The following is a 26514-nucleotide window of genomic DNA, read 5'->3' as shown; positions in this document are numbered from 1 at the left end:
TTATTTGCTACAACAAAAGCAAAGCCTACATTGAATCTGGGTCAGAGCAGAAATGATCTTCACTGCTACAACCCCTGGGCACCATCCGTCCAAGTGCCTTCAAAAACAGCTTGCTTTCACGACAAGGCTCACAGAGATAAGGAGCATATCTATCGGTTGTGACGGAACTCAACCTAAAACCTTAAGCAGCGTCTTTATTAGGCATGGGGAACAGATCCTAATGGGAATAAGTCAATCATCTTTTGGTTTGGATCTCCAGGTGAAGACAGGGCATGTACCTAAGCAAAAGCCTAGCTTTACTATGAAATTTTAGTAGGTGGTCTGGATATTTGGTCATTTGTTAGTATGCATCATGGCCTATTTCAGTAAAAAGGCATTTCGAGAAAGAAAACCAAAAACCTAACACTGAGTAGTCTTACGAACCTTAAAATTTCCAGGTATTTGGGATGTCCTATTTTAGCAAATTTGTGCATATAAGCTCATACGAAGAATACAAATGTGGATTTTGTGTCAGCTAACTAGAGCTCAGTATTGGGATTTTCCTGCTTTCACCCTGGAGTAATTATAAGAGATGTATATATATGTGTGATTATTCTTTCTGCCTGCCCTTCTGTAAAAGACTTCTAGTGTTATGATTGCTTTCCCTTTTTTAAAAAATTATTTTTTAAGGGAGGTGAAATAACATAAAATTAACCATTTCTAAGTAAACAGTGTAGTGGCATTTAGTACATTGACAGTATTATGCAGCCACCCCCTCCGTCTAAATCCTGTGATTGCCTTCCTTCTCACTCTCCTTTTAAAATAAGTTTTTTTCCTCTTTTGCAGATTTTCGTCCTTAGATGTATTGACTGAGGTTTAATGAGAAGAATCGTGGCCAGATAAATTTTATGCAAGGAATGGAATTAGCTCATAGCTTACTGCTGAATGAAGAAGCATGCAGTCAATTAGGTGAAGTTCAGAAGGCAGAGTTTATTTTTGAGTGGTTGAGATATTTGGAGAAGCTCTTGCTAGCAAGTAGCAGGGTAGGTAAAATTACAAAAGCTGTTTATTTTTTTTATTAAGTGCTGGATAATATTTAATCCCTTTGGTTTGCTTTCCTGTTTCTGTACAGAAAACTTAAAATTAGCTTTAAAATGCTAGACTTTTGTTAAGACTATAATGAAATGTAGTAATCTTTCTTTTGCCAAAAAAATTTTCATTTTTAATATTACAAGTAGAAGTTTGCTGTGTTTAAAAAAAAAAGTGGAAATTAGCCAGTGTTTTTATATTTAGAAAACCTATTACCATGAAGTTGATCTGACTCATAGTAACCCTGTAGGACAGAGTAGAACTGCCCCCTAGGGTTTCAAAGGCTATAACCGCTATGGAAGCTGACTGCCACATTTTCTCCTGTGGAGTGGCTGGTGGATTCAGACGGCTGACCTTTTGGTTAGCAGCCAAGTGCTTAACCATTGTACCACCAGGACTCCTTTATTTTTGGTATTACTTGAGAAAAATATACGAAACACTTACTGTAAACCACATTGTATCCGATTTCATTTTCATTATGTTATGTACCTTATATTCCTCCATATGCATGAAGCCCTGGTACAGTTTAGTGCTAAGTAATGCAACGGTAGTTTCACTTTTAAAAAGATGTGAAGTCTTTAAGGGAAGTAATGAACTGAAGTGGCTTCAAATAAATGTTCCCTATTAAAAGGTCATGAAATGAGTACAGAAAAGAAAAATGGTCACTCATACCCTTCACCTACATTCATTAGTTAACAATTTGTCGTATTTGATTAAGTGAGTGATTTACTGAGCCGTGCAAGGTGATGCTTTACTTCCAAATATTTTAGCATACATCTCCTAGAAAAAAGGACATTCTTTTACATAATTACAATACCATATGTAACGCAAAAGTGAAGCAAAAATACTACTCATGAAGACATTTTGAATTTAACACAGGACGAGAACCTATATACTTAATGAATATCTCATTGTGCAATTTTAGGACTCAGCACCTACATACCATTACCTTTGTAATGACATTCCATACTCCTTTTTCTCAGAGTAGATGAATAAAATGGAGTAACATTATAGGTGTTCGTGTGCATCAGCTTGCAAAAAGAAAAACATCTCACTCAACTTTGAAAAAGGTCTGAATGAAATAGGCAACTATTAAAAGGTCAGCTCTGGTTATAGGTTACTGCTTTATTTATGCAAATAGGTACAGATGGGGAAAAACCAAAAAAACAAACCCAGTGCTGTCATCAAGTCGATTCTGACTCATAGCAACCCTACAGGACAGAGCAGAACTGCCCCATAGAGTTTCCAAGGAGCACCTGGCGAATTTGAACTGCTGACCCTTTGGTTAGCAGCCGTAGCACTACTACACCCCCAGGGTTTCCCAGATGGGGAAAGGAAGGTTTAATAATAGGTAAGAAGCGCTAGTGAAAATAGAAATTTGCTCTACCTTTCAAACATAAGAAGGATTTAGAAGAAACAGCCCTTGTCTTTGTTGACAGAGACCCCAGTATAGTGTGGTTCAGAATTTATTTTTGGAGATGTCAACAGGGAAAAAAAATAAACCTGCATGTTAATGTGGCATGATCACATAATTACAAAATTGCATGTAATTTTTAGTCAAAATAATTTTGTGTTCTTCTAGAACTTTTTAGGTAGTTCTTAAAGATGTGAAAGAAAAATCGTATTAGAGCATTACATGTAATTATGGTGACTTTGAGTTGTTTTTGTTTGCATTTATTTTTTTGCTACCTTCTCTTCTAGAGTGATATAAGGGAGAAACAGAAGACTCTTGTTGAACAGCTCCTGTCTTTGTTGAACAGCTCCCCGGGGCCTCCTACCCGAAAACTCCTTGCTAAGAATCTAGCCATTCTTTATAGTATTGGAGACACATTCTCTGTTTATGAGACAATCAATAAATGTAATGATCTCATTCGTAGCAAAGATGATTCTCCAAGTTACCTTCCCACTAAACTGTAAGTTAATATTAAAGCCAACTAGTAAACAAAATAGTGCTTCCTTTTCATATCACTTTGTAAAATACCCAAGCTACTTGATAGTTATTTTGAAACTGAACGCAAATTCAGTTTTACTCACTTTTTTTTTAATCTAATATTTTTCCATTGACTGAGAGCTCTTCTTAAAACTTTCTTACTAAAATTTTAGCAGGTGAATGTTTAAGAAAAAGGTATTTCAAGTTCTTCACATTTTTAACATTCTTTTAGTTTAGTAGTTCCTCATGGTGAAAATTCATGATAAACATCATGTAGAAGAATACTCTTTTCGAAAAAAGAACAGCTTAGTTTCTTTCTCCATGGGAATCAGTTAATTTTATCACCTGGTATTTTTTATTATTATTATTATTATTATTATTTTAGAGAAAGCATTGAGCCATGTATCGTTCCACGGTGGTAGTTCTGTAGGAACTTTTGTTGATCTAATTTTTATCTTATTACAGAATATATTTTCTCGTAAAGTTTTCAGGCTTAAAACTTGATGGGAACAATATTTTTTTGTTTTTCTTGTCTTTTCAAGTCCAGCTTTGATTATCTGGTACATGAGATTGAGTTCTATTAAAATATTTTGTAAAATTTTGTTTTATAAAAATAATTCAGGGAATAGGATCTTTGAACTGAGTTTTAGATTAATTGAAAATTAATACATTCTTGAAAAATTCTACTTATTGAGAATTTAATTTTTGATACTTAACTGTCATGCCTTAATATTTAACAATGAATAGATTCAGGGAAATTTTATCCTTTAAAATTATAATTAAACAATCACGTTATATGTTCTAAGACTTTCTTATTTCTATTTTTATGGCCATGACTGATGTCTAATGTAAATGTTGTTTCAGTGCTGCTGTGGTATGTTTGGGTTCCTTGTACAAGAAATTGGGTAGAATATTGGTTAATACCTTCACTGATACAGTGGGAAATATTCTTAAAGCTATGAAGAGTGCAGAGGTAAGTAGCTACAAGTTCAAACAAAGAATAAAATGATAGCATTTTATGGGTGTTATGGTTTCGTAACCCTTTAAAAGAGCTTCACATATAACAAGCACACATTGGTGTGTATATAAATATGTTCATAAATGACATATTTTTAAATGATCCACATTTGTAACTTGTATAATAAATACTTATTAGAAAATTAATAATGCAATGGAATTTCACGTATTCACTTAAATCCAAATGGGTAAGAACTAAAGTTTGCCTTTTACAGTTCTATTCCTGGTCCTCACATTTGTACCACCTTTTCCATCTGGTACTACTCACTTTTGCCAGAGTGAGTGATTATTCCCAGGGACCCAGACATCTAGTTAGTAGTCACTGTATAACTGATGGGTGGATTAATTATTATACCACTGCCAGATAGGAGATAAGGAATATAACCAGGGTAGAAAAGGGTATGAAGGACTTAAGTATGACTAGGAACCGAATGGCCTTTTAATTGCCAGTAGAGTGTGTTCTTAGTCACATCATCCTTGGTTTGTTTGTATCATTTACTATCCTGGAACACCTTTTGTTCTTGAAGCTGTCTCTTCATTTGATTTCCAAGATAACTGTAATCTCTCTCCAGCTTCATTTGACTTCTAAGATGTTGTGATCTCTTGGCCAACTATGTTTTTACCAATAATTATACTTGTATGTATAAAAAAAAAAAATTAAATCTATGAACCCTTACTATATAAGGATAGCTCAGTACCTTTAAACATAAAAACATTACAATTACCTTACTTAGAAACACGGTCTAGAAAAGAGCTCTGAAATATTTTATAGAAATGTTGGGTAGTTCATGAAAGTTAAAAAAAAAAAAAAAGTGCCAAGACAAACATGGGAGAATTCAAGTGTAAAAGGTGTTAAGTTTCAAGAAGGATATAGCCAATTTAAAAACCTTTTGAAAAAGTTCATAACGTAAAACTGGTAAGAGAATCTAATCTACTCAGCAGATCACTTCTCAACAGTAGTTTAGTAGAAGATCGGAGGTGATGATTTCAGGAGAAGAGATTTTTTTTTTTAACACATTAAAGTCTGCTTTGATTTGAAAGCAGTTATCTGTAAGAAAATTTATTTACTGAGGTATAGCCATTTAGAATTTTTTTTCCTCTCACTCCCCTTGGTTGAGCTATGATACTTTTTACCCCAAGGCTAGCAGCAGATTCCTATATAGATCTCACAAATTTTTTGAAGTTACTGCTAAGATTTTATTGCTTCCCTATTTTTACCTTTATGATTTAGTTGGTCAGAAACAACAACATTTCAGAGGTACCAAAAGGAATTCCCACCAATGATGCACAGCATTTGAAACTGGGATAAAAGATAATTCAGAAGTTTTCCATTAGCATCTATCTTATTACTTTCACCTATAATTTACTCACTATCATGTACCTTTGAACAAAGACAAATTAATAACATTATTATGAAAATGATACTTGATACTGATCTTTGACTTCCTCCAACTTTTCTTGCCTTTAGTGGCCCTGACTTCCTGGGTTATAGGATTCATTTGGGGCATTTAATAAAACATCAGTGGTACAAGCATTTTCCAACAGAATGAGGAGCTTATCGAACAATATCATTAACATCAGACACACGTAAAATTTTGCTGAAGATCATTCAAAAGCAATAAAATTGACAGGGAACTGACGGAAGTTCAGGCTGGATTCAGAAGAGGATGTGAAACGAGGAATATCATTGCTGATGTCAGATGGACCTTGGCTGAAAGCAGAGAATACCAGAGAGATGTTCACCCATGTTTTATTGACTATGCAAAGGCATTCGACTGTGTGGAGCATAACAAATTATGGATAACATTGCAGAGAATGGAAATTCCAGAATGCTTAATTGTGCTTACGAGCAACCTGTAGAGTTCAAGAGGCAGTTGTTCGAACAGAACAAGGGGTTACTGAGTGGTTTAAAATTAGGAGAGGTGTGCATCAGGATTGTATCCTTTCACTGTACTTAATCCATTTGTATGCTGAGCAAATGATCTGAGAAGCTGGACTAAATGAAGAAGAATGCAGTATCAGAATTGGAGGAAGACTCATTAACAACCTGTGTTATGCAGATGACATAACTTTGCTTGCTGAAAGTGAAAAGGACTTGAAGCACTTACTGGTAAAGATCAAAGACTACAGCCTTCAGTATGGATTGCACCTCTCCATAAAGAAAACAGAAATCCTCACAACTGGACTAGTAAGCAACATCATGATGAATGGAGAAGATACTGAAGTCAAGGATTTCATTTTACTGGGAACCACAATCAACGCCCATGGAAGCAGCAGTCAGGAAATCAAATGATGCATTTCATTGGGCGGATCTGCCGCAGAAGACCTCATTAAAGTGTTCAGAAGCAAGGATGTCACTTTAAGGATTAAGATGTGCTTGACCCAAACCATGGTATTTTCAGTCACCTCATATGCATGCAAAAGAACAAATAAATCTGTCTTAGAAGAAGTAGCCAGAATGCTTCTTAGAAGCAGGGATGGCGAGACTTCATCTCACATACTTTGGACATGTTATCAGGAGGAACCAGTCCCTGGAGAAGGACATCATGCTTGGTGAAACAGACAGCGAAAAAGAAGAAGACCCTTAACGAGATGGATTGACATGGGCTCCAACAATTAGCTCAAGCGTGACAGCGATTGTGAGGATGGCAAAGGACAAGGCAGTGTTTCATTCTGTTGTACACAGGGTCACTCTGAGTCGGAACCAAGTCCACGGCACCTAACAACAACAACAATGCAAGCATCTATTATTTCTTCAGTGTTTATAGTGTGCCAGCCACTGTGGTGAATGTTTTACCCACAGGGGCTTATTTACTTCTTCCAATGGCTCTTCATTTTATAGATGAGGAAATAAGTAAGAAAAACTTAAAGTCACACAGCTACCAAGGGTCAGAACCAAGATTTAAAACCCAGGACTTTTTAATTCTAAAGCCCAGACTTTTAACTTGAGTTAAACTACACAGACCAGTAAATGATAGCAAAATGTTAATAGCCATAAAATCTATTGAGTGTTGATGATATGTCTAAGCACTTCACATATGTTAACTCATGATGTGGGTGCTTTTATCTCCATCTTACAGGTAAAACAGATAAGCTCACAGTCGTGTGACTAGTAGGTGGCAGAGCCTGTATTCTTATCATATTCGTGTTATAGCAGCCATTTATTGAATGCTTGACAACATGTAGACTTTATGCTAGGCACTTTGCGTGTAATCTTATTTAACCTTCACATCAACCCTGTGAAATTTGTACTGAAATGTAATATATACAAATATGACTTCAAATTCTAAACACTTCATTGAAATAGCAACTGTTAATGATTCTCGATGTCAGGACGTATTGATTAGTACATACAAAAATCCGAATGTTTCTCTAATATGTGAGGTAAACATCAGTGCCTCCTGCTGTTCTTCACATTGGGGTTTTGTTTTGTTTTTCCTTATTTAAAATCCGTTATGTATTTTCTTGTCTCTGTTGGTAGTCTCAAGGTCGATATGAGATTATGCTAAGTCTGCAACGTATATTGAATGGACTAGGAGCTGCCGCTGCATCTGGCCACAGGGATGTTTATAAGGCTGCCAGATCATGCTTGACGGATAGATCCATGGCAGTTCGCTGCGCTGCTGCAAAGGTAAAACTTATAAGCAGACTTTCTGAAAATCCATGTAAAGAAAATGAAGCCATTTTATCCCTGTGGAAGCATTAGTAACAGTTCTGTGATGTTAGAGCTACGCCCTTGGTCATCAGTTAGGACTGTCTCATTTTAACATGTGAGTAAACCGAGGCCCAGGGGGTATGTGGATCTCCTAAGGTTCTTCAGGTAACTCATAACACATTGTCAGAGGGTGGGAGTTCAAGTTTCCTGGCTCTGAGTACTCATTCCACTCTACTGTGCTTCCCTTCTATAATTGTGGAAACCAGAATTTACATGTAAGGTCTAATATTGTTTGAAAGTGATTTTTTTTTTGTTTTTAATCAGGGCTTCTTAGCATGATTAGTTGGTTCGATGGTACAATATGTTGGGATTATTCTCCCATTTGCTCATAACCAGCAGATTAGTTCATTTTTCATGGCCTACTGAATTATAAATGGGTCCTCCTCTGCTACCAGCCCTTTGTGGGAACATTGCCTTATATGGTATAATCTTTATGACTTTTAGCAAGTATTCTGTTGTCCCTGCAATCATTTTTTAGATACTTTGAGTTTGTATATTATTTTCGTTAGATCTTAATAGTTTCTACAGCTTATACTGATGTGACCCTGACATTTATATATGTATTTTTTATTTCTGTTTTTCCAATTGAGTAGTGTCTTCTTGAACTTCAGAATGAGGCTGTCTTTATGTGGAGCACAGACCTGGACAGTGTGGCTACACTGTGTTTTAAGTCCTTTGAAGGGTCCAGTTACGATGTGCGGATTTCCGTTTCAAAGCTGCTGGGCACAGTATTGGCTAAAGCTATAACTTCTGAACATCCAGGAGCAGGTAAAATTCATGTAATTTTTAGAATGTCCTCAGTAGATTTTTACCAGTTGATTGAACAAACATGTGTAGGGTCACTGCTACCCATTACTACTTTTGAAAAGAGGCAGCATATATAGACCAGTAGCAGTGTGTAAACATTGCTTTAGGTCCTAAGATTCCATTCCATTCTCAAATAGTTCAGTAAAAATTTGAGAAAAAAAGAGAACTTTTCAAGTAGTGTGCTTTATCTAGTCATTATCTTCCTTTACATGATGGCCCGTTTTTAAAGAGTAAACTATGAAGTGTTATCTGCAGTAAGAAATATGATGTAAATCTTGGAGAATTTCTTTTAAGCATTGTATGTCTGTATATATATATACATTTGGCTTGTCATTTTGTGGGTTAGTGTAAGGGAGTAATGATGTAGGTCATTCCAAACAACAGATACTTGAAACCTACTCTATTAAGGCAGTTTGCTTTGCGTTTGTTTTTATTTCTTGCTTATACACTTCTAGACAATAAGCAAGAATGGAGTATACTTTGAAAACAAGGGAGTTTGCCGGGGTGTAATCTACAGCATAGAAGTCCTTGTGTAGTGCAAACGGTTAAGCGTTTGACTACTAGACAAAAAAGTTGGTGATTCGAGTTCACCTAGAGGTGCCTCAGGAGACAGGCCTGGCCATCTGCTTCTGAAAGGTCACAGCCCTGAAAACCTTATGGAGCAGTTCTATTCTGCACACAGGTCAATGGCAGCTAACAACAACCACCTATAGTGTATATAAAACACTGAAAAATAATCAAAAAGGGCCTTGGTGATGTAGAGGTTAACGTGCTCGGATGCCAACCAAAAAGTCGGCAGTTCAAACCCACCAGCCGCTCCATGGGAGAAAGATGTGGCAGTCTGCTTCCATAAAGATTACAAAGATTACAGCCTGGAAAACCCTACAGGGCAGTTCTGCTCTGTCCTATAGGGTTGTTATGAGTCGGAATCAGCTTGACAGCCAACGGTTTGGTTTGGAATAGTCAAAAACTAATTTTATCGTTCTGTCTGCAAAGATTAAACTCTCTCACAAAAATAAAAATGTGATTGTTTTGTGGTACCTTACTACTCAAACAGCAGCACTGGCGTCATCTGAGAGTTTATAAGAAATGCAAAACCCCAGGTCCAAAGCAATAAAAATTCTCCATTTAACAAAATCTCCAGATACTTCGTATGTACGTTAAAGTTTGAGAAGCACTGGTCTAGAAATTTGGCATTGCTACATAAAGGAAATGTTATGAATTGAATTGTGTCCCTCCAAAATGTGTGTCAACTTGGCTAAGTCATGATCCCTGGTGTTGTGTGGTTGTCCACCATTTCGTGATCTGATGTGATTATCCTGTGTGTTATAAATCTATGATGTTACTGAGGCAGGATTAAAAGCAGTTATGTTTATGAGGCAGAACTCAATCTCTACTGGATTAGGTTGTATCTTGAGTCAATCTCTTTTGAGATATAAAAGAGAGAAGTAAGCAGAGAGGAGAGGGAACTCCTGCCACCAAGATAGAAGAGCCAGGAACAGAGCATGTCCTTTGAACCTGGGGTTCTTGTGCCAAGAAGCCCCTAGACCAGAGGAAGATTGATGATAAAGACTTTCCCCTAGAACTAACAGAGAGAGAAAGCCTTCCTCAGGAGCTGTCACCCTGAATCTGGACTATAGCTTCCTAGACTATGAGAGAATAAATTTCTGTTTGTTAAAGCCATCCATTTGCGGTGTTTTTGTTATAGCACCACTAAATAACTAAGACAGGAGGACTCTTATTTTTTTTTCTAAAGCAGTGGTTCTCAGCTGGAGATGAGAGAGGGCAGGTGGTCCTGCATATCTGCAATTGAGACCCAGTGGTTAAAATTTATAAGAAGATTGTTTTATTGTAATTCTTCTAATCTTGAAACTCTCTTAGACTTTCTGTTTATTTGGAGGGGGGAGCCACAAAGAAACCCAGCCTATAAAAAAAGAAGAAGAAATTGGTTAGCGTATTTAAGAGGTTAAATCTTAAGTAACCTAAGAAATTGGAAGATGTGTTTAATTCCCCACTTGAAAATGTAAATTGTTCATTTCTATAATTGTATCATTAGTACTAGTGAATAGTTGTAGTAAAAACAAAATGTCGAATTGCATGATAAATATGAGTAACATTTAAACATGCGGGTTCCTATACAATAGAACTAATACTAGCGTTTCTGTAGTCCCACTAAGTAAAATGAAGAACAGGTTCACCCACGCTAAAAAACTTTGGCTTAATATTTTGTTAGAAATTCTTTTATTTTGTATCTGTAAGTTCTAGTTGTGTCATAATTGAGTTATTTTTGTAAAACGACTTCCTGATCATGTACCTTAGCCATGCCTGGCAGTCACACTATATTTCCCTAGTCCGTTCACTATCCCACTTTCCTAATTGACTATTTTATGTGTTTTTCTTACCTCAGACCTCTTCACTCATCTCACTTTCATTTGATGGCCTATCTTCCATAGACTTCACCTTTCACATCTATTGACCTACCAGCATCTGTACCCATACATTTAATGACTTTTCCACTGTTACCAAGAGGAATTAACTGGTCTCCTATTAAAGCCAATCCCTTCAATGTACATTAGAGCTCGTTCTCTTACCTGCTGAAGGACATTGCTCTAGGAAATCTCACCCTCTCTTCTCCATCAATTTTCCCCTCTTTTTTTTTTTTTATTATTATTGGGTTATTCCCTACAGCATACAAACATGCATTTATTTCTTCCCTCTTAAAAAAATGAGAATAAAACCTTGTATCTTAATACATCCTTAGCCATCCAGAGCCTCGTTTCTTTTCTTTCCTTTGCAGCCTAATTAATCTGAAGAGTTCTTGATACTCACTGGCTTTAGCTACTCTGCTCCCATATCTTTCAAACGTATTTCATTTAGGGTTTTTCCCAATCATTCCAGCAGAACTGTTATTGTGAAGGGTACTTTCACATCCATTTATTCATTTAATAAGTATTTATTGAGTGTTTACCCTGGTTTGGACCTGTTCTGAGCACTTCGGATATGTTGTTGAAAAAACAGGCAAAAGTTTTGTGCTTGTGGAATGTAACCAAAACCAAACCAAACCCATTGCTGTTGAGTCAATTCCAACTCATAGCGACCCCCTAGTACAGATTAGAACTGCCCCATTGGGTTTCCAAGGAGCAACTGGTGGATTCAAACTGCTGACCTTTTCATTAGCATCGGAATGCTTAGCAGTCTTGCTAAAATCAGCAGGCAGTTCTCAGTCATCTTACTTGACCTTTCAGCAGCATTTAACTTGGTCAGTCGTCCTCCAGATTCTTTTTCACTTAGCTTTTAGTATCCTATGCTCACTGGTTGTCCGTCTTCCTCATTAGGGGTTCCTGTACAGCCTTTGCTGGTTTTTCATCTTAATCCACACAAGTGCCTCATGGCCTAGTACTTGGTTTTCTATTGTTCTCTACATATGTTCACTCTCTTGGTGATCTTATCCATTCTTGTAGCTTAAATATCATCTGTATACCAGTACATGCTCAATCTGTAAACTGAGCAAATAATCCAAGAAGCTGCACTATGTGAAGAAGAATGGAACATCAGGATCAGAGAAAGACTCATTAACAGTCTGCGTTATTCACATCACACAACCTTGCTGCTGACTGTGAAGAATGCTTGAAGCACTTACTGATAAAGGTCAAAGACCACAGGCTTCAGTATAGATTACACCTCAACACAAAGAAAACAGAAATTCTCACAATTGGACCAATAAGCAACATCATGATAAACTAAGAAAAGACTGAAATTGTCAAGGATTTCATTTTACTTGGATCCACAGTCAAGGCCCCTGGAAGCAGCAGTCAGGAAATCAAAAGATGCATTGCATAGGGTAAATCTGCTGCAAAAGACCTCTTTTAAAGTGTTAAAAAGCAAAGATGTCACCTTGAAGACTAAGGTGCACCTGACCCAAGCCATGGTGTTTTTAGTAGCCTTGTATGGATGCAAAGCTGGACGATGAATAAAGAAGACCAAAGAAGAATTGACACCTTTGAATTGTGGTGTTGCCAGAGAATGCTGAATATACCATGGACTGCCAAAAGAATGAACAAATCTGTCTTGGAAGGAATACAACCAGGATGCTCATTAGAAGCAAGGATGGTGAGACTACGTTTCACATACTTCGGACATATTATCAGGAGGAATCAGTCCCTGGAGAAAGACATGCTTGGTAAGGTTGAGGTTCAGTGAAAGGGAGGAAGACCCTCAACAGGATGGATTGACACAGTGGCTGCAACAATGGGCTCAAGCATAACGATCGTGAGGATGGTGCAGGACCATGCAATGTTTCTTTCTGTTGTATATAGGGTCACTATGAGTCAGAACTGACTTGACGGCACCTAACAACAACAACCCATACCACTCCACTGTATATACCAGTAATTCTTGGATTTCTATTTTTAGCCCATACTTCTCTTGGACACCAGACTCTCCTATCCAGCTGTCCATTTGGCTCTATTCTATTAGATGGAACTATCTATTAGATAGTTCAGACTTGTTTGAAATATCTTGATTTCCCCTCTCCCACACATACACATATGCTCTACTTGCGGTCATGCTGATTTAAGTTAATGAAAACATTCTTGCAGTTGTTCATACCAAAAATTCATGAAGTCATCCTTGACTTTTCTGTTTCTCTCAACATCCAACATCTAATTGTCTTAACTATCTTATAAACATACCCAGAACCTGGACTGCTTGGAGAAATGGCTGATTTGGGGGTTGGGGAAGGCCAAGTCCAAGATGAACCTGGAACGTCTTGTTTTGCCAAAAAGTAAGGAGCTTTCACTGGTCAGCTTTCGGAAGAGACGTCTGCTGGGCAAGGCCGGAACAGTATTCAAATCAAAATAAGTAAAGACAGAAATGCATTATATCCAATTAAATAAAAAAAGAACCTATGAGTATATATGGAGAGAAATAGAAGGGGAGAATAGGAAGCTTTTTTTTATAGTGGAATGCCAACTAATAAATGTAGAAGATGTGATCATTGGAAAATGACTATTTTTGCAATCATCGTAGTAATAATTTATGCAGATAAGAATCATCAGTAGACTCTTACATGCAAGTGTGATAAACAAAAACAGGATATTTATACCATCTTAAAGTCTCACCGCACAGATTGCATAGTAATTACAAAGGGAACCATGGTAATTTTCCAGTGGAGACTTTTTTCTAGTGTTCAGAGTTAATAATGTAGGGACAGACTGACAGGATGCCTGACAGTGCATTTTGATGTTATGCATTGAGAAGGATACAACATCATTTATGTAGTTTTCCTGCCAAAAATTCTAAGGAAATACCTGGCAAACTCAAATTGAGGGCTGTTCTGTTAAACAACTGGCCATACATGTATTCTTCAAAAATACCAGTATGAAAGACAAAGGCTGAAGAACTGTGCTAGCGTATGTTAAAAGAGACTAAAGAAGCATGACAGTTAAATGTAGTACATGATCCTGGCTTGGTCAAAAAATGTGCTATAAATACAAAGCACATTGGTGAAATTTGTCCCTGGATTGCATATTAGGTAATATTCTATCAATATTAAATTTTCTTCATGTGATAGTAATACACTGGCTGTATAAGACACTATCTTTGTTCTTAGGAGATACATGCTGAAGTATTTAGGGGCTAAAGGTCTTGATGTCTGCAACATACTTTCACATAGTTCAGTAAAAAAGATATACATACATATAAATAATATGAAAGTGATAAAATATAATGAGTCTAGGTGAAGGGCATATGGTGGTTCATTGTATTATTCTTGCATCTTTTCTGTAATTTCAGTTTTTTTCTAATAAAAAGCTTAAAAATGCATATGTATGTATACCCAGACTCCATCCACTCCACTGCAACCTCTTTGATCTAAGACGCCATCATCTCCTGACTGAATTACTAAATTACTCCAAATCTGTCTCTCTTCCTGCATCCTCATCCTTCTGCAGTCTGTCTCAGCACCCCAGCAGAGTGTCAGATTGTATCACTCCTCTGCTCAAAGCCCTCCACTGGCTCCTGATTTCACTCACTGTCTTATTATAATGGTCTTCAGGGTCCTGTGTCTTGTATCCCTTCCGAATTCCTACACTCTAGCCTCTCTCCCACTAGACCCCTGCACTGCTCCACCCACATTGCTCTGGCGGAGCACACTAGGTGTCAAGGCCTTTTTTCCTTGTTTCCTCTGCCTAGAACACACTTTTCTCCAGATATCTGTATGGCTAATTCCTTTACCACCCTCAGACTGTGTTCAAATGTCATTCTTCAGTGAATCCTAACCTAATGACTATTTAAAATCTCCAACACTTGCCTCTACTGCCCAGTACTTCTGATCTCACTTACTGGGTTCTGTTTTCTCTGCTACTCTTAATATCTAACATACTATATGTTTAGTCAAAGGACGCCTGGTGGCACAGTAGATAAAGTGATGGACTGCTAACCCAAAGGTGGGTGGTCCAAAACCGCCAGCCTCTCTGTAGGAAAAAGACGTGGCAGTGTGCTTCCATGGGGATTTATTATGTTTGTTGTTGTCTCTCCTTCCTAGAATTTATGATCCACAAGGGCATGGATTTTTTATTTGTTTCCTTCCTCCTGTTTGTATTCCAAATGTCAAGATAGATTTTCATTGGTCTCAGATAGTTACCTCCTTTTTAAAGTTCAGGATTGGATTCTTTGTTCATAACTTTGTTTAATAGAGGTTTATTTCTCCACTGCTGTGTGGCTTGAGTCTATAAGGGTCAGAGCTTATGACTATCATTTTTCAGAAAAATAAAAGGGAGAAAAAAATGGTACTTTTTTTTTTTAAGGACCCAGTTGATTTGAGAATACTGTAGCCTTCAGGGAGAAACTCAGCTCTATCGAATTGATGGCAAACATAAATGTTCCTGCCCTGGCTAAAACCCTCTGCCATCAAGTTGATTACGACTCATCGCGACCCTATAGGACAGCGTAGAACTGCCCCATAGAGTTTCCAAGGAGCGCCTGGCAGATTTGAACTACCGACCCTTTGGTTAGCAGCAGTAACATTTAACCACTATGCCACCAGGGCTTCCACCCTGGCTAAGACCTCTTAATTATTGTAGCCTAAAGGCTGATTGAGTGGTTCTAGTAATATTTAACTTTGGCTTCTTCAGAGGTGGAGGAAATAACAAAAGCTGTACAGCCATTTGGGAATTTAAAAAATTGAACATAGTGGTTACTTTATATAAATTTCATTAAGAGTTGCAGAGCTTTTGGGAAAATAAATTTTTTTGTTCATTTTTAGTATTTCAAAAGAATTTTCAAGACATCAGATACTGATTTCATTCATGCAGAGCTAGGGAAGTTTGCCTTTTTTTTTAATTCTAAAGTATACAGGCTGTTAGCCTTCTAACATCTTTGTTTTATCTACATTTGAGGAAAAGAGCAATAGGGCATGACAACAAAGTGGTGTAGACTTTAAGGTGTCATTGCCACGGTACTTCAGGGTATATTCTGACGACCTCGGAACCCTTCTGTGACTTATTTTGTGCACTGATGTGTCTAATGTCCTGTAAACTTTGCATTTTGTTTGAATTTTTAGTTTATTTTTGTTTCTATTAACATTGGATTTTTGCAAATCAAAGTCATGCATTAAAATTTAGCCTGTAAAATATGAATCACAGTTTTATTTTGTTCTTTGTTATAGCAGCCTCACGTCAAAGCATTCGCAGAGTATCTCTGGAGGAAGTTCTGGAATTGCTAGGAACAGGGTTTCTACGTGGGAGTTCAGGATTTCTTCGAGCCAGTGGAGATATGCTGAAAGGAACCAGTTCAGTCAGTAGGGATGTTCGAGTTGGAGTTACTCAGGTTGGAATCACAAATCAGAATCCAGATACAACCCTCACTGGCCTATAATGAAAGTTCTAGTATCTAACTCCAGGCAGAAATGCAAGGTTATCATAGTCATAAATTGAATTTGTGAGGCCAAACATTTTTTTAAAAACTAGGTTACAAGTAAGAGAGCCTTATTTACCCCAAACAAAGCAAACTAAATATGAAGCTATTCTGCAGTGTGTTTAATTAACCCATCCTAATAATGGAGGAGTTTTGTTTCTTTCAATTGAAACACTTTTTTTGTTTGTTTTCAGGCCCTATATTTTCATGTGTCTTGTGGTTTAACATGTTTTCCATTGTTTGTGTGTTCATACAGTAAAAATTTAAGCTGTTAGGTGTATATTATTCAACATGAGCAGTATTTCCAATTTATATGATTTCAACTCCTAAATAAAGATTACAGCTTGTAATCTATTAAGTGCTTAAATTCTTGGTCCTGAACAAAATTTAAAAAACATAACCCTTAGAAAAAATGTCTTAGGAGGCCTCTGCATACTTTCCTTGAACAACTTTTTTTCCTAGTGCCACTATGGTTCAGAGCAAACGTATATTTTTGAAAATTCTTTTATACTATACGATATTAGACTTCATGAAAATACAAGATGTGCCAATATAATTGTAGTTAGACTATGTGCTTCTAAGAAACCGATTACATATGAAAACTAGTTGTCTTTTAATCTTTGGAATAAGACAAACCATTGATATTCATGAAAATAAAGAGCAGTAATTGATCACTATAAACATTCCTTTCAGGTTTCTGGCACCTAGATTCCCTTAGAGATACAGTGTTAGAGCATAGTTACTTTTTATAATCTGTTCATCTGTTTGATTTGGTTTTCTTTTTCGGAATTTTAAATAGCTTGAAACTTAAGTTCAGAAAAGGCACAGACACCTTTTTCATATTTAGCTGACTGTGCTGGCTCTCCTGAAACTTCTTACTCTCTGACCAAAATAAAATAGAGAGCCAGCAGAAATGAAATCTCAGTTGAAAGGCCTACGTGCTTCAGCTTTGGCTTTAGTAAATTCAGCGTATTTTATGGAAGGGAAAATATGTAATTGATATTATTTCATTTTGAAGATAAAATTCTTTTTTTTTTTTTTTTTTTTGAGGCTTATGTTGTATTTGTTTCAACACTCGGTGGAGCTTGGCTAGAGAGAAATTCTGCTGCATTTCTGTCTCATATCCTAAGCCTTGTGTCGCAGTCATACTCTAAAGCCACCCAAACCCAGATTGATGCTGTCTGCTCTCGCCGTTGTGTGTCATTCATCCTTCGAACTACTATAGGAGGCCTTCTTGGAGAAAAAGCCCAAATTGCTGCTGCCAAGGATATTTGCCAGGCCGTCTGGAAACAAAAGAAAGTTGTAGGTATGGATCTACTAAGACTGTCCGTTTAGTGGTGCTAAAGGAATGGTCCCTTTGGAAAACTTAGACTGGTTTATTACCACGTTAATATAAAAACTTCTTTTTATAATTTAATAGACGTACTTAATTCACATACGAGTTGTTTCAGGATAAAGAAATTAATGTGTAGGTCAGACGTAAATTATCTAACTTGGTAAGAACTATTGTATATGTTAAGCGGTTCAAAATTTGATGGCTTGTGACAATAATGTCTCAGAATTCGTAGTCTGCTTCCTATAGAAGTTAAGATAAATTGTTTTTGAAACAATTTAGTCCATCTCAGTTCCTGTACTAAGTGCACTCTGCTTATCTTGAGTATCATTAAAATTGGAGTCTTTTTGAGTTTCCCTTGAGTCCTCCTTTTCAATGCCAGTGGCTAAAAGAGCAATAAGGAATATAAATGAAGGTTGCTTGAACTAAATCAAATTAAAACCAATTGCTGTCAAATTGATTCTGACTCATGGCAACCCCATGTGTGCCAGAGTAGACCTGGGCTCCGTAGGGTTTTCAATAGCTGATTTTTCAGAAGTAGATCACCAGACCTTTCTTCCAAGGAGCATCTAGATGGACTTGAATGGCCAGCCTTTTGGGTAGCAGTGAGCCTGTTAACCATTTCGCCACCCGGACCAAAACCAAAATCAAATCAGTTGCCGTCAAGTTGATTCCGACCCATAGCGACCCTGTGGGACAGAGTAGAACTGCCCCCATAGGATTTCCAAGGAGCAGCTGGTGGATTCAAGCTGCCGACCTTTTGGCTAACAGCCAAGCTCTTAAACAATACACCACCAGGGCTTCTTTGCCACCCAGGACTTCTCTAAATCAAATTACATTAATTTAATTCTTCCTTTATTTATGCAGGTTCCCACTTTAGTATTTTAGTTACTGCTTGGAGTTTCATATAGATTTAAGTGGATGTTTTAATTTCTACATTATACTTTTCTCCTTCTAATACTCACTTCTACAATATATTTTAATAAAACAATGATTGAATAGTTAATTCTTACACTTCAATCAGATGCTGCAATGAGTGATGGTAACATGGAAACCCGGCTTGGATCCACAGATGTAGCAGCCAGCCAGAATATGCTGGTATGTGCTTTACAAGAACTCGGAAATCTTATACACAGTCTCAGCACCACAGCTGCACCTTTGCTACAAGATTCAAGTGCAGGTATATGTGTTGTTCGTAGCTGGTTTGGATACCTTGTTTTTACTTTAGCTCTAAACATTTCCAAGAAAGGGGATCTCCTTCATATAGCTCACTTATTATGGATTCCACTATAGATTCATTAGGGATGTTTTATGAAGTACAGGTAATCAAGGTTGTGAGAAATGTGTATTTGAGTCTTTTTTAACTTCCTTAATTAGAGGTTGTTCTCTGAATAGCCCCTCTCTGTTCTGGGGATGTGATAACATGGAAAAAATTGAAATAAAGCTGAACTCAAATTTCTCATCTGCAGTGAAAACATGAGTTTCTGTATGGTACAAGTAATTCAGTTCCTCAAAAGTCTTTTCAGTCTTAATTTATTTTGTCTTTGAAAGTTATTTCATCATTCTTTTGTAATAGCTTTATTGAGACTGAACTCACATACCATAAAATTAATCCTTTTAAAGTATATAATTCAGTAGTTTTTAGTATGACCACAGAATTGTACAACCATTACCACTATTTACTTCTAAAACATTTTCATCACCCCAAAAGGAAACCCTGTATCCATTAGTAGTCACCCCACCCCCACCCCATCTTCCCCCCTCCCATCCCAGCCCCTGGCAACCACTCATCTGTCTGGATTGGATTTGCCTGTTCTCAACATTGCATTTAAATGAAATGACTCAATTTGTGGTCTTGTGTGACTGCCTTCTTTTATTTGTTTACGTTTTTAAATCACCTTTATAGCTTTTGTCGTTCGTGACACACATTTCCCACTGACTGAAAAGCTTTACGTTGTTACTGTGTTTGTGAGCTATTTAATCCTAGGACACGTTATTTAAGTAGCAGTCGTCATGAACCTGTTGTGTATGTTTTGGTGAAGGTGTTTGTTGAATCATAGCAAGTATAAGCTTTTTTCTTACTGATAGAAGTACTTTACTATCTCCATGGTGCGTTAGTACTGAGGACCCAGCAAAGCCTTGATTTTATTTAACATTTTGCTTTTATGTAAGAGCAATACGGTAGGCAGTATTTGTACTAAATATACAGGTAGGTATTTTAAAACCAAAAAAACCAAACCCAGTGCTGTCGAGTCAGTTCCGACTCATAGTAACCCTATAGGATGGAGTAGAACTGCCCCATAGAGTTTCCAAAGAGGAAAAAAACAGAAAATAGGGCAAGTGTGACGTTTCTTCTCAAAGTGTTTTTGTTGTTTATTGGTAATTTTTAATTCCTAGTACCAAATTAGTAATGATCTCAAGATAAACAGAACATTGGCTCATTTCAGGAAATAAAAAATTTGTTCTCTATCTTGACTTAATTAGATAGTTTTCATAAGATAAATTAGTAGAAGTAATTCTTGGATATAAAGTTATTTATAAACATTTGACTTTGGATTAAAATGTGTTTTATATCCATGTTTAACTGTTTTATGACTGAGTTTTATCTGTGTACCTGAGTCATCTTTTGTTTATCGTTCCAGGCATTCTTGACAGTGTCATTTCAGTTATTCTTCATCCTAGCATATCCGTTCGACTAGCAGCAGCTTGGTGCTTACACTGCATTGCTGTGGCATTACCTTCCTACCTAACACCACTCTTAGACCGTTGCCTCGAACGACTTACTATACTTAAGACTTCACCTGAAGCAGTGACTGGCTTTAGTTTTGCCGTGGCAGCTTTGTTGGGAGCAGTGAAACATTGTCCTTTAGGAATTCCTCATGGAAGGGGCAAGGTAAAAATTTCATTCTCCATATACGATAATGTTTCAAGTACTTCCTAAAAACATCATAGCCTTTTTGTGTACCAGCTAGCCAAAGCCTCCCAGGGCAAAAACTTGACAGATCAGTTGTATTACTCCTTAAGTGTTAAGTATTATCAACCTAATTGCTGTGAAAAACAAAGGGATAGCTAAAGAAATGTTTTATCCACACTTAAATAGGAGTGCTCTTTTGTGTTTTTTTTTTTTGCTAGAGGTATCTCCAGTTAGTAACAGAATTTGATCATGAAGGCTTTATTTTGCAGTATATCTAACCCTACCATATAAGTACATTTAAAATTACATTGTAAAGGATGAGTAGAGCCACAAAAGAAATCTTAAATTTCATTCAGTAATCTTATAGTTAGTGGTATTCTTGGTGCTGTTGTATTGAAGTTAACTTATACGTATGGTAAGATAACCAAAAAACCCAACCTAGTGCCGCTGAGTCGATTCTGACTCATAGCGACCCTGTAGGACAGAGTAGACCTGCGCTATAGAGTTTTCAGGGAGAACTGGGTGGATTTGAGCTGCCAGCCCTTTGGTTAGCAGCTGTAGCACTTAACCACTACGCCACCAGGGTTTCCATGGTAAGATAAAGTAGGTAAATAACTACATTAATGTTGTTAGGAATCTTGATTTTCCATTTAAGAAAAAAGAGCTACAGCTGTAGAATCAAGAAAGCTAAGTAAAAACCTCGTATGTTAAATTAGAATTAGGAATTTCAATATGAATTAATAATTTTATTATTTCATTTAGTAGTTTTAGTGTTTACATCTTCACTCTGCCCAGTGAGGAAGCCTAAAAACAATGACAACTGAATAGCAAGGAATACCCCTAATGTCTAGACTGTAGCTTTGAATATCATTTCCACCAAAAGCAATCAAGACTCCATGGAGGAATGGCTGGTTCCAGGTCGTGGCAGGAAATGTACAATATAAGCCATAGAGCAAGGAGGTCATCAAAGACGACTGAGTTCATGTTGAAGGGCCACAGGAGGCAACTTAAGGGACTCCCACTGACCTAAGGTGGGATAATTTGAGCATCAGAAAGGATAATTTATTGGCTACAGTGCATTGAAGCTCATTAAATATATAAAAACCCACGAGTTCATAATGATACTTAAAAAAAAAACAGAATAATTGTATAAAAAAAGCCACCTAAAAATGTACTTTTCTGGGTAAATGATACAAATAATGGTATAGAACCTACTGAACAAATAACTCAGTTTTAATGTAGAATTTTGAAGAAAATTACAGAAGTTTTGTTTTTATTTTTTCAAAAGATGATGTGGGGATTTTTTTTTTTTTTTAGATAGCTGGGAAATGCAAGTTATCAAAGAGTATTAATATTGTTTGACAACAAAAACCCTCATAACCCAGACCTCGCATGTCTATCAGTATTTTTGAAGAAACAAATCACCATTGTTTCCTTTTTTTTTAATTTATTTTATTTTTATCGTTGTTGAGGACAACGTACACAGCAAATCATACACAATTCAACAATTTCTTCAAGTACAATTCATTGACATTGATTACAGTCTTCAAGTTGTGCATCCATTTTCACCCTCCTTTTCCAAATTATTCCTCCATCATTAACATGAACTCACTGCCCCCTAAGTTTCTTCTCACCATTGTTTGTTTCTTATTGTCACTCCTGTGGCATTATTAATGAATATAATAGTATATCCCCCACAATTGAGGTTATGCTAAAGGACGTAACTTCCGAAAATTCCAAATATATTTTGAGCTTTGGCAATACCTTTGTAATAAGGTGATTAACAACTCTAAGAGGTGATATTGCTCATTTAAATTTATTATTTTAGCTATATTCTGAGTCAATGCACATCACCCCTTGCTGAGTAAAGAATTATCTAAATTTAATATCCTCGGATCTCATTAATTCAGACAAACAAGATTCCTATATCGCCTATATTGTATTCAGAGCCCTGGTGGTGCAGTGGTTAAGAACTCAGCTGCTAACCTAAAGGCCAGCAGTTCAGATCCACCAGGCACTCCTGGGAAATCCTCCAAGCAGTTCTACTCTGTCCTGAAGGGTCACTATGAGCCGGAATCTACTCGACAGCAATAGGTTGGGTATATTGTATTTGAACTCTCTTCTGAGAGAGTATCCACTTGTCCTGGTATCACCCAGATTGATTTGTTTTGTCCTCATTCTTTTTGAGTGCAATCCGTTGATTATATAGACAGCTGGTGAACCTAAATTAGTATTAAGTTGATTGGTTGTTTTAAACTACGCTAGCCTTCCTCTTTAGAGATAACCAGGGCTTCAGACTGGTTCATTCTGGTTTGACCCCCTGCTGAAAGAGTTTTCATTTCCACTCCAGATATACTGAATCAGAATCTACATTTTAAAAAGATTATGTATAAAAAGAATCATCTGGGGATCTTGTTAAAATATACATTCTGATTCATTGTATCTGGGGTGGAAATGGAAATTCTCACCAGGGGGTTGAACCAGAACAAACTGGTTTGAAACCCTAGAAATAAAATATCAAAGTTGCATTCGCAAATCATCTTATAAAAACCATTGTAATTTAAATTGTACCTGAAACATACCACTAATCTAATAGCATTATATAGAACTTTAATTAGTTTTAATAATATTTCTCTGGTAAATGTTTTCGAAATTCCAGCTGGGTATAACTGGTATCAAAGAATAACTCAAAGACATTTAGTTAAGTATTTGCACACTGTTACTTGCATATAAAGGAGATCAATCAATAAAATAATGTCATCCATCAAAGACAAAAGTTGAATTTTTATATAAAAGAAAAAGGAGAAAGAAAAACTATAGGCAATATGAGAACAATGAATATTGTTTGCACATTTTTTGGTTAAACTGGTTAGCTGGCAACTACCAATGAAGTTAGTCTAGACATGTTTTTGAGTAAGCCAACTGGGGGTATCAAAGAAAACAATATCTGTTTACTGGCTTTTTGGAAAGGTTTGAGATTTTAACTGTGGAACACAGGTGACAGGCTGTCGTCCATAGTGTTGGCAGATGTGTCGGCTCATAGTACTTGCTGCTTTTCCAGAGGTGATTGGTAACAGAGATGGTTATCAGATGCCTGCTGGCCTTCGTACTGCCTAAATATGCATTATCCTTAAATGTAAGACATTTAATTTTTCCTCCCTGTTATTTTATAACTACTTATTTCATAGACTTTTAAAATATAATATTTTAGTGAATCCTACGCTATTGTGAAACTTATTATAATGTGAGACTGTTTTGCTGCTTTTAACTACAATAGTATATTGCCTCTGGAAAGACTGTTTTAGTCACTTAGGTATGCAGGATTTTTAAAAGGGAGATTAGCTATAACTCCGGTAATGAAACTTTTTGGTAATTATGTATCTGGGTGAATAATTGCTTAAAACTAAAAGTCAGTTCTAACTCTGTACGGCTGTAGTTGAACAGTCTTACAATTTTGTTATATATGCTGTGCGGAGAATTATAGGGTTGCTTAAAACTAAAAGTAAATTCTAATTCTGTACAGCTATAGTTGAACAGTCTTACAATTTTGTTACATATGTTGTACAAAGAATTATAGAGTTGCTGTGTACTGCCTAATGCACTAGCATTAAACCTTCGATACTTAATATTTTTTTCTTTACTTTCCTATCTGACAGTCCTGTAGTATAGTCTACACAAATGACAGTCCTTCGTCACTTATATTTATTATATGTGATAGTTAATATTGCAAGAGATTATTATTAGTTGCTGTCATTTCTTTAGTAACCTATAAACTGATAAGCCTTTTTTTTTTTTTAAACCTTATTCTTCTAACCATTAATAGATTATTATGGCATTAGCAGAGGATTTGCTATGTTCTGCTTCTCAAAACAGTCGCCTTTCAGCTCAGCGCACGCAAGCTGGATGGCTGTTGATTGCCTCTCTGATGACACTGGGTAAGTCTTATGGAAGGTCTACATACCTGTGAATTACTTTGTGTATTCTGAATATAAGACATTTTAATATGTGGCTTGACAAGACTAACTTTTAATACATACCAAAATTTAAATGTTCATGCAAACATTTTCTTCTAGTAGTCACCTTAGTAAGCTATGTCTTTACTCCATTGCTCAAAATGCTTTTAGATCTCCTCTTTTGAATTTCTCTTCAAGACCAGTTTAGGACCCATAAGTAGGATAAGCCAGTTTGACCATCTTTCAGACTCAACTATGAATGACTGACTTTTTCAGAAATCATTCATATTCATCTTCAGAAAAAAAAAAAAATCATTTTGCACAATATAGATAGGCAAGAAAATATATCAGAGCCCCTGAAAGCAATTCTATAATTATCTTAAGGAATGGCAACACTAGTAAGGTGGCTACATTGAAGGGGATGGGGCTCATTTGAATTATATTCATTAAGAATTAGTAATTACAGGCAGCTAACAGATACATGAGGAAATGCTCAGGATCGTTAGCCATTAGAGAAGTGCAAATCAAAACTACAATGAGATACTGTCTCAGTCCAACAAGGCTGGCATTAATCCAAAAAACACAAAATAATAAATATTGGAGAGGTTATAGAGAGACTGGAACACTTATACACTACCTACTGGTGGGAATGTAAGATGGTACAACCACTTTGGAAATCGATTTGGCGCTTCCCTAAAAAGCTAGCAGTAGAACTACCATATGATCCAGCAGTCCCACTACTTGGAGTATATCCTAGAGAAATAAGAGCCTTTACATGAACAAATATATGCACACCCATGTTCATTTCAGCATTGTTTACAATAGCAGAAAGATGGAAGCAACCAAGGTGCCCATCAACGGATGAATGGATAAATAAATTATGGTGTATTCACACAGTGGAATACTGTGCATTGATAAAGAACAATGATGAATCCGTGAAACATTTCATAACATGGAGGAATCTGGAAGGCATTATGCTGAGTGAAATTAGTTGCAAAAGGACAAATACTGTATGAGACCACTATTATAAGAACTCAAGAAATAGTTTAAACAGAAGAAAATATTCTTTGATGGTCATGAGAGTGGGGAGGGAGGGAGATGGGAGGGAGGGAGATGGGTATCCATTAATTAAATAGTACCAGAACTATTTTAGGTGAAGGGAAAGACAACACACAGTACAGGAGAGGTCAGCACAACTGGACTAAACCAAAAGCACAGAAGTTTCCTGAATAAACCGAACGCTTCAAAGGCCAGTGTAGCAGGGTGGGGGTTTGGGGACCATGGTTTCAGGGGATATCTAGGTCAATTGGCATAATAAAACCTATTAAAACATTCTGCATCCCACTTTGATGAGTAGTGTCTGGGGTCTTAAACGCTAGCAAGCAGCCATCTAATATGCATCAAATTGGTCTCGGCCCACGTGGAGCAAAGGAGAATGAAGAACACCGAAGACACGAGGTAGTTGTGAGTCCAAGAGACAGAAAGGGCTACATAAATCAGACTCCATCAGCGTGAGACCAGAAAAACTGTATGGTGCCTGGCTACAACTGATGACTGCCCTGACAGGGAACACAATAGAGAATCCCTGATGGAACAGGAGAGAGTGGGATGCAGACCTCAAATTCTCGTAAAAAGACCAGACTAAATGGTCTGACTGAGACTAGAGAAACCCTGGAGGTCATGGTCCCCAGACCATCTGTTGGCCCAAGACTGGAACCATTCCCAAAGCCTACTGTTCAGACAAAGATTGGACTGGACTATGGGATAGAAAATGATACTGGTGAGGAGTGAGCTTGGCTCAAGTGGACACATGAGACTATGTGGGCAGCTCCTATCTGGAGCGGAAATGAGAAGGCAGAGGGG

At 36.8% G+C, this 26514-nt stretch overlaps 1 protein-coding gene across 6 annotated transcripts in view; it reads left to right on the top strand.

The window, feature by feature from the left end:
* HEATR5A (HEAT repeat containing 5A) overlaps positions 1 to 26514 on the top strand; it is a 141462-nt gene that overhangs the window by 19187 nt on the left and 95761 nt on the right. For 5 of the 6 annotated variants that reach the window (XM_064292380.1, XM_064292381.1, XM_064292377.1 and 2 more), the window contains exons 2-11: positions 826 to 1022; positions 2770 to 2981; positions 3863 to 3971; positions 7497 to 7646; positions 8324 to 8498; positions 16204 to 16364; positions 17502 to 17757; positions 18809 to 18964; positions 20427 to 20677; positions 24522 to 24633. In XM_064292380.1, the coding sequence (XP_064148450.1) occupies positions 888 to 1022; positions 2770 to 2981; positions 3863 to 3971; positions 7497 to 7646; positions 8324 to 8498; positions 16204 to 16364; positions 17502 to 17757; positions 18809 to 18964; positions 20427 to 20677; positions 24522 to 24633 (1717 nt within the window). In that variant the 5' untranslated portion in view covers positions 826 to 887. The remainder of the gene's footprint in view (positions 1 to 825; positions 1023 to 2769; positions 2982 to 3862; positions 3972 to 7496; positions 7647 to 8323; positions 8499 to 16203; positions 16365 to 17501; positions 17758 to 18808; positions 18965 to 20426; positions 20678 to 24521; positions 24634 to 26514) is intronic. The other variant, XM_064292379.1, reaches the window with a different exon arrangement.

This window comes from Loxodonta africana, chromosome 10 (assembly GCF_030014295.1).
Source record: "Loxodonta africana isolate mLoxAfr1 chromosome 10, mLoxAfr1.hap2, whole genome shotgun sequence".
Lineage (NCBI taxonomy): Eukaryota > Metazoa > Chordata > Mammalia > Proboscidea > Elephantidae > Loxodonta > Loxodonta africana.
Note: the sequence above shows the minus strand (reverse complement) of the source record. Positions and strands in the feature narration are given on the sequence as shown.